This window comes from Dipodomys ordii, unplaced genomic scaffold, assembly GCF_000151885.1.
Source record: "Dipodomys ordii isolate 6190 unplaced genomic scaffold, Dord_2.0 Scaffold138, whole genome shotgun sequence".
In the NCBI taxonomy this organism is placed as follows: Eukaryota; Metazoa; Chordata; class Mammalia; order Rodentia; family Heteromyidae; genus Dipodomys; species Dipodomys ordii.
This window is the reverse complement of record NW_012267354.1, coordinates 2,922,788-2,931,832: the sequence shown is the minus strand read 5'-3', so window position 1 is coordinate 2,931,832 and position 9,045 is coordinate 2,922,788. Positions and strand designations below refer to the sequence as shown.

The following is a 9,045-nucleotide window of genomic DNA, read 5'->3' as shown; positions in this document are numbered from 1 at the left end:
GAGGGAGGGAGGGAGGGAGGGAGGGAGGGAGGGAGGAAGGGAGAGAGAGAAGGAGGGAGGGAGGGAAGGAAGGAAAAGAGGAAAGTTGTGAGGGAAAGAAGATAAAAAGTAAACAAGAAAGAGAACAAATGAAGGAAATGAGGACATAAGGGAGGGAGGAAATGAGGAAAGAAAGAAAATTAGGCATCTTCCAGGAAATAACCTTGTACATTTACATACTTCATAAACCATTACTTTTAGTATATAAACAGAGAAAATCAATAGACCTGAAATATGTTATCTTTACTTGGTTGTACTTCTCAAAAGGCTTTTCCTGGTCCTGTACATGAAAATCAGATGATTTGAAGTAACCTCATTCAAAAGATAATCTTTATATGCATACTGGTCCTGGAATTTTAGGAAACTTCCTTGTACTTGTGAAACATGTATATATTGTCGTTATGGATCCTGAAAAAAAGAAACCCATATACCTTATCCACATTCACCTGTTTTTTTCAAATACACTCATCATTTGTAGCATAGGGGCCAGAGGTATATTAACCACAGATCTTTGTTTCATAAATTTCCTAGGTGATGTTGGTTGCAAAACTGTGATTTATTTGGAAAAACTAGCTCGAGGCCTTTCCATCTGCACCACCTATCTCCTCACCAGGTCCAGGTCATTACTATCAGTCCCAGAACCACCCAGTGGAGAAAGCTCAAACCACAGACTACATGGCAAGTTCTTCCCTATCTCCTCTTATTTTGGGTCTTGAACTCTCTGATAAGCTCCTATTTGTTCCTCAATAGCATGAACAGCTTCAGAATTGAAATACATGTTGGGTATTGTCATATGCATCAATCTAAGCATGTGGTTAGGTTGCTTTTCCTCTCCCTCTTGACTCTTTGGGATGTGATCTTTCAGAGTCTCGTGGGCTGGAGCAGTGGGTACATGGCTTTTCATCTGTGTAAACAGCATAAGCGAGTCCTCTACCTTTGTAACTCAAGGTTCACACACAATTCCAGTCCAGAAATCAGAGCCATTCATAGTACTCTCATTCTCTTGACCTGTTTTCTTTTTTTTTAATTGGGCAGATTTCATTTCTACAATTTATATAGGTTCTATCATGACACATGACTGCACAGTACTAAATATCAAGGTGTTTCTAGGTCTTAGGTATGCTGGTCTCAGCCCCTTCATCTTGATCATGAGGAATGCACAGGCTGCTAAATACTGGAAAGTTCACTGAGAAGTACAAAAATTACTTTACATTGATTCCTCAATGAGCCAGAGGTATAATACATTCCAAATTTTTTTATGCTACCATGCTATGAAATCATGAAAATAAGGCTTTATTTTCATAGATTTCTTTTATTTTTAAGAAGTCTAGTTCTTGAAAATCTAAGATTGATTCAGAGATTCTAGAATCTTGGCCAGACAGATCCTTATTTTCTTCCTATTCTCATTCTGTAGTTTCTTGCCTGGGAAGAAAATACTTCTGCTCCTTCAAATACATAGTGTATTTTCCCTCAAACCTCAACTTTTGATTAACCAATCACCTTGTATTAATGTTAGACCAAATAAACTTTAGTGTTTACTATCTTAAGGAAGTTATTTAGTACCTTGTAAGTATGTACCAGTAGCTTTCTAAGGAACAAAAGAAAGATAAGAACCGAGATGTCACTTAGATCTGTACAGAAAATCAGAAGATATTTGGTTTCAAAAGCATTAAGGAAATTGATCATGAGAAACACTGTATGCCAATTAGAAACACATTCAAGACCATAATAGTCAGGAAATATCTACGAATATATACAGGAAGAAACTATTCTTTTACAAAGGATGCTATCCTGGCTTTGAAAACAATGCTCCAGATGGTGCTCCAATGTATAGCTGGGGCATCTCTGGCATTGATAGCTCTACTGTAAATTTTACAGGCCAACAGACTGCACCTTTGGAGAACACAGCTTCCACTTCAAGTCACTCATGACATGCCCTGCACAGGAACAACTCCAAGTCTTTGCTCCAGTCACAATCCTGAGTATTCACCATTTCATGGATGCAAATGTTGGCTGGATTCATGGCACAAATGTACCACCACTCCCGAAAGCAGGACTGTGTTGTGATTGCTGAAACCAAAGTGAACATTTCTCTCATTTCCCATGGAGAGCAGAGAAAGTAGAAGTTGAGGAAACTCCCACTGCCGCCGGCATCCACAGGAGGGATCTCAACTCACCCATGCTCTTGGTTGACCACAGTCCATTACATCTCAGGTTCATCTAGAAGGTATACAAAGTCTTTTCAGCTGTGTTTTATTAAAGCTATGCCCTTCTGCTGGCTGCAGATCTCACCTAACAAATGAGTTTGAAGCAGAAAAAAGGTTTCTGTGAGCAAAGACTTGGTGGTGTAGAAAGCAGTTGATAGAATGGAAGCCAAAATTTTATTTGTTCCAAAGTCATCTCCTGAGCTTCTGAGTTTGGAAACTTTCTAGAGGAAGCAAGAGCAATAGGCCCAGCACTGGTCTCTGGAAATCTAAATGTGTCTGTAAGAAATTTTGTGGGTAGGCAATATGTATGAGTATAAGAGATTAAGCAAAATTAGCTGACTTTTTTCCAGCACTGTTTATGTTCCTTGTTTTTTGGTGGTTTGTTTGTCTTTCAATTAAAAAAAATAAAAGCAGATCTGAGCAATGGTGGCTCATATCTATACATCCTAGCACTTCCGAATGCCCAGATATTAAGATTTGCAGAATGCAATCAGACTTAGGCAAAAAAGTCTGTGAGAATATTTCCAATTAACCAGCAAAAAGCTGGGTTGGAGGCCTGAGTCAAGTGAAAAAGTACCAGCTATGAGGGAAAAAAAAAGTCACTGAGAAAGAGCTTACAACCCTCAGTTCAAGCCTGGTACAAGCAATAAATCAATCAATAAAATAACCTTAAATATAACTAACCTTAACATTAAGTATATGCAACTAAATGATGTTTTGATACATAAATGTATTATAAAATAACCCCATCATTTTTCTGATGTAATAGAGATCTCAAAATGTTTCATGCATGTGCATGTATATAAGCACACATTTTTATAACGTACATTGCATTATAAAAAAATAAAATTCTAAAATAGGAACACAAACTATGACATTGGAGATTTTGGATTGCTCATCCATCACTGTGAGAAAAAAAAAACAAATTTGTAAACAGAGTTGTCAGTTGCTTTTAAACATTCCTCTGTGCCTTTCTGAGAGAAAGAGAAACAGGGAGCAAGAGACAGAAAACTTATTTAATGGGCTGTAAATATACAAATGTAGCTGGGTGCTGGAGGCTCACATCTGTAATCCTAGCTACTCAGGAGACTGAGATCTGAGGATGGTAGTTGGAAGCCATTGAAGCCAGAAAAGTTCCCATGTGAGGCTTATCTCCAATTAACCACTCAAAAGCTGGAAGTGCTTCTGTGGCTCAAAGTGGTAGAGAGCTAGCATTGATGATAAAGAGCTCAGGGACAGTGCCCAGGCCCAATGCCCTACCACTGACATAAATAAATAAACAAATGCACAATTTTTTCCTGTCTCTCTCTTTTTCTGTGTAGCAACCTTTTTAATATTTTTTATTGTAAAAATACTGTACAGAGGGGTTACAGTTACATCAGTAAGATGTAACTCTTGGGATTCAGGGTGGTGTACTGGGCCAGGCCAAGTGGATTGCTCCACCAGGGGGTTGGGGGCTCTCGTCTCCTAGGGGCCAAGATCCAAATGATCTACCTGCAGACAAGCACTGGTGCTTGGCTTGACCCTTTGCTTGAATAAGGCAGGACTCAATCCTTCATATTCCATCTTTAGATACATAGAAAGATTGGGAGAGCCAAGTCCTTCATATAAGGTCTTTGGATAATTAAAAAGATTGGTCTGAGAGGGGAGCAACATGGAGTTTGAGAACAAAGCAGATTCCCATCTGAGGAAGCTTTCTTATGCTTTAAGTAATGGAGAATCCACATTTACAGCTTTATGTCCACATTTATTTATAATCCTTTGTACCAGGGACTAGAAAGGGCTTTCTTGGCAGTAGACTCATAGATTGGGCAATCACTGGTATACATAAATTATGTAAATATGACTTAACAATGGAGTTGATTTTTTGAAAAGAGAGAAGAAATGGGCACACCTAATTTGGTTAGTCCCATTTATTGTTCAATAAGGAATCAAAAGCCACATATGGCAAAGTCCATGAAGTGCCTATGTGCATACAGAGAGCTAGGTGATTCTTATCCTCCCCAGAAAAACAATTGGGACTTCCTCAGAAAATGGAGTCCCAAGTACTATCCAGTAATTTCATACACTTACAGAAGGAGTTGAGAAATGGAAGTAGCCTACTCTCTAACTCAATAGTTGGCTCCCACAGACTGGAACTTTAGTAGGAATAAGATAAATCTGGAGACGTGGGCAACTTTAGATATCAAAAAGTGGTCTATAGTTCACTTTCTCATTTTATTTTTTTGAGAAGTTTCTCTTTAAGTCTTCTTTTATTTTTAATTTTTTATCATCAAAATACCATACATAGGTGTTACAATTACATAGTCTTAAGGTGCTATACCATGTTAGGTCAGGTAATGAGTGCATTTCTTTCTTGCAATGTCACCCCTTCCTTCACTTTCCCTCCCATACCTGTTCTCAAGTTATACTTTCTCACTTTTTTATCTCGAATAAATAAATGACAATTAAGCTGCTACAACTTCTGAGGTAATCGATGTAATAATTGTGGAGGGAGAACAAAAGTTGTACTTCAGGGACTGAAACTCTACAGAGTTTCCTCCTCCCTGTCAGGGAGACAAGTGTGAAAACTGAAGTGTCAGTGCTTGTTTCTGAGAGCTCTAGAGACACTGAGGGTACAAATATGACTTGGGAAGCCTCCCTTGGCCAGAAGGACTAAGCTGGAGTTTGTCTTCAGTACAGCAACATGGTAAGTAGATCTAACAATTCCTTATTTTACTACAAAATATGTGCTACAAAAATGTCTCTCAGGCCAGGTGCTGGTGGCTCACACCTGTAATCCTCAGCTCTCAGGAGGCTGAGATCTGAGTATCAAGGTTCAAAGCCAGCCTGGGCAGCAAAGTCCATGAGATTCTGATCACCACCAGAAAACCGGAAGTGGCGCTATGTCTCAAGTGGTAGAGCACTCGCGTTGAGCTGAAGAACTCAGGGACAGTGCCCAGGCCCAAAATTCAAGCCCCACAACTGACCAAAAGAAAAAAAAAAGAGTCCCTTAGAAACTTGAATGTTAAGTTCTCAGCTTGAATTAGGGAGTTAATTAAAAGGCCTGCGAAGTTGTGAATACTATAACCTAAGAGAACCTCACATTAATTTTATGTAGCAAAGGACAACTATCTTATTTTTATTTGAGAATATGGCCAAGTGTGGGCATTAACTTGCTTCAATTATTGAATGCTAGGTCCAAACAGGCCTGAACTCTGTCCCTTAGCTTTTCAGCTCAAGGCTAGTGTGTTACCACTTGAGCCACTGTGCCACTTCTGGTTTTCTGAGTGGTTTATTGGAATTAAGAGTCTCATGAACTTTCCTGCCCAGGCTGGCTTTGGACCACCATCCTAAGATCTCAGCCTCCTGAGCAGTTAGGATTATAGACATGAGCCACCAGCACCTGGAGTAAAGCCTATCTTTAAAACTAGTTTTCTATTGAGTTTCCCAAGAAAATATAGGCAAGCAGCCACTATTCCTTCCTCTGATATTCTTCATTTCTCACCAAAAACAAAAAACCAAACCAACCAACTCACAAACAAAAAACCCAATTTCTTAATATGTATATAAGAAGCTCATTCCAAATATGATTCAGAGTTTTGGGAGTTTGGGGAAAGAAAGAAAGAAAGAGCTGGAAAAAAGGGACTCATTGGTAACCAAAAAGCATTAATCAAAGAGTAAAAGATATACTATAAGATATAATATTAAGATATATTGATTGCAGGAGGTTTAATGGATTAAAATCTCTGACTAAAAATTCATATAATCTCTAAATTCTTAAACAAAATTTATGATTAGTAATTGATACTGTTTGCCTTTGAATCTTGCAGCATGTTTCATAATATGCTTGATATGTAGGATGGATTATTCCTTCCCATGAGTAACTGGCATAGGATAAATTGCTTCAGTTCTCAGGGAAAGGTTTGAAAGGGAATAGCTGTTACCAAAGTTGAGTATAAATCAGGCTCTATGAAGACCATGCTGAGAGAAACCTTCAGGACAAATTAATTTTAAGCAATCCTATAATATTTAGAAGGAAGAAGAAAGGAAAAGCTGACAAAAAGACATTCCAAAACATGCAAAAGTTCCATAGTTTAAATGCAAATAATTTATTTTATTTTATTTTGTAAAAACTATCAAGTCTTTCACATAATTTCTTGGTAACAAATAAAATTAGATATTAAAGATTAAATCCTATCCAGGCTTGAAGAAGAAAAGTGAATTTGGTCTGATGGGGAACTTTCAACTTTATAGGAAAAATGACATAGATGAAGCAGCTTGCAAGGTTAGTTGAGATCATTCTTTCTTCTCAAGTCATGAAGCAACTGTAAAATGCCATCATGACACCCTATTTGAATATTACCATTTCAAACCAATAACATTCCCACCTGACTTAACTATATGCAGTCAATATTGAGTATTGCTAATGCAAAACCAGCTCTCATAACAGTATATAATAACTGATCTACCTTGATAAATATCAATAAATCCAGAAATGATTCAGGCTTCTCTCAGAGGTCCTGATAGGCACAAAATAGGAACCTAAACCCCTCCTAATGACCCTCAGGCAGCAACCAACAGTTCCTCTAGGGCACTCATCCCAGCTGGAGCCAGTGGTGTTATATCCCATGTGATGACCAGAGACTCTATTGGCTGATTCAGTTTTAAGTGCTATATCACAGCTGAAAAGGTTACACAGCTTGACCTAATACTGAGGCCCAAAATCCACTGAATACTTATCAGCAGTTAAAACCATCAAGTCATTTGAGATATTGAAACATGAAAATGTTCAGGTATAGGCATCAAAGATAAAACTTTGAAGCAAAACATAATCCCTGAGCTGTTGTACTCACCAAAATGAAAGTAAAAGGAATAATTAACAAAAGATACTGTGTAAATTTCCAAGACATTGAAAATGTTAAAGCAACCGGATTTGATCATCATCTGGGGTGGAAGAGGTGGGGGAAGTAGGTAAGACATCAGTCAAGGTCTGTGGAAATGTCTGATGGGAATATGATAGAATGAAATTTTAAAAAACAGGAAGAAATTCTAAAGGACCATCAGATTCAATTCTGTCACTGATTTGAATATGTTAAATGTGTAGAATTTAAGGAAGTAGATAGGTTTTGCTATTATGAACTCAAAACATTAGGTAGAAAGTTTAGATTTGTGAAAGCATTTGTAAAGAAGACATTTTAAATTGCACTGAGAGATTTGCACAAAGTGTCACATAGAAAAAGCCAGAGTACTATGGATAAGAGATAAACAATTGAATAATACAGGACTATTCTTTAAGCTGCAGAAATATCTTATGGTTTTTTTTGCAGATTGCCTATTGTCATTACCTATGGTTTCTTAAATATGGTGTTTGCTGGATCTAATTTCAGTGCTAATAAAGTAAGATTATGTCATTGAGTTTTTTCAAGGGAACCATCTTCCTTTCTATATCTGTACTTGGCATTGTAGGGAACATCTTTATTTTTTTAAATTATATGCACATGTTTAAAAGTACCAAGAAGAAATCTATACACATTATATTCATCCACTTAGCTTTTACAAACATCATAATGCTTCTTTTAAAAGTGATACCAAAGACACTAGCAGCCTTTGGCATGGAGAACTTCTTAGAAGATATAGGCTGTATGATTTTTGTTTACCTAGAGAGAGTGACTCGAGGACTTTCCATCTGCACCAGCAGTCTCCTCACCCTGGTCCAGGCCATCACCATCAGCCCCAGAGACTCTGTGTGGAGAAAGCTAAAGATTCAGTCTGCATGGCACATCCTACCCCTGTTGCTGTTCTTTTGGATAATAAGTTCCTTGATAAGCATGAACTTACTATATCACATAAAAAATATCAGCAGTATGAACACATCACAAATTAGTAAACAGGACAACTATTGCTATTTTGTACCAGACAACTTAATAATGAGGTGGAGTTTTCTTGCCCTCATGGTCTTGAGGGATGCTGTGTTTCAGGGTATCATGGGTGTGGCCAGTGGTTACATGGTATTTCTTCTCCACAAGCACCACCAGCGTGTTCTCTACCTGCAGAACTCCAACTTTCTCTACAAAACATCTCCTGAGATGAAAGCTGCTCACAGTGTTCTCCTTCTCATGCTTTGTTTTCTTTTCATTTATTGGACAGAATGTATTCTTTCTCTACCTTTCAATTCCTTCTTAGAGAATAATTCCATGATGAAAAATATTCAAGAATATTTGAGGATTGGTTATGCAATTCTCAGTCCTTTTATGATGATTCCCAAAGATAGCAATCTCACTGGATGTTGGCATTCACATTAGGGATAGTTCCATTTCATTGATTTTATTGATTCCATAAATTTTAGTGTTTTCTTTCATTTTCTTCTGTTTGGGAATAAAATCTGGCCCATGCTAGACTAGACGAGCCATTTTAGCATTGGTCAATGGCCTCACCCCTTTTTTTCTTATTTTTTAGGCTGAGTCTTGAAGCTATATGTGTCTAGTCTGGCCTCACCTAGTCATCCAACTGTCTCTGAATCCTGTACAACTGGGATTCACTGTGATATGTCAGCATGCCCTGCACCAATGGTGTTTTTAAAATATAACCTAAATCTCCAGAAAACAGCCATTGTTGCTAATGTTTTAAAACATGCACACTTGTAGAAGGGAATTTTCTTGATCCTATGAAAGATGGAAAATTCAAATTATGTTGATATATAATAGTATACAGTTTCTTCCATAATTTAAAAGCTATATGAGATTAATAGTATTTTTTAAAATAGAATAATATATTTAATTTTCTGCTATTACATTATGAAACTCAACAACAATATAAA

At 37.4% G+C, this 9,045-nt stretch overlaps 1 protein-coding gene and 1 pseudogene across 1 annotated transcript; both read left to right on the top strand.

The window, feature by feature from the left end:
• Positions 1-1,229, top strand: part of LOC105996943 — a 9,934-nt pseudogene extending 8,705 nt beyond the window's left edge.
• A 6,404-nt stretch (positions 1,230-7,633) lies between these two features.
• LOC105996942 (putative vomeronasal receptor-like protein 4) lies at positions 7,634-8,530 on the top strand. Its single transcript, XM_013031177.1, has one exon. The coding sequence runs from the start codon at positions 7,634-7,636 to the stop codon at positions 8,528-8,530; it is 897 nt and encodes a 298-aa protein (XP_012886631.1).
• The last annotated feature ends 515 nt before the right edge of the window (positions 8,531-9,045 follow it).

Bases quoted from the DNA above. Each gene is read 5' to 3' on its own strand.
- LOC105996942 (XM_013031177.1), top strand. From the start codon at position 7,634: ATGTCATTGAGTTTTTTCAAGGGAACCATCTTCCTTTCTATATCTGTA.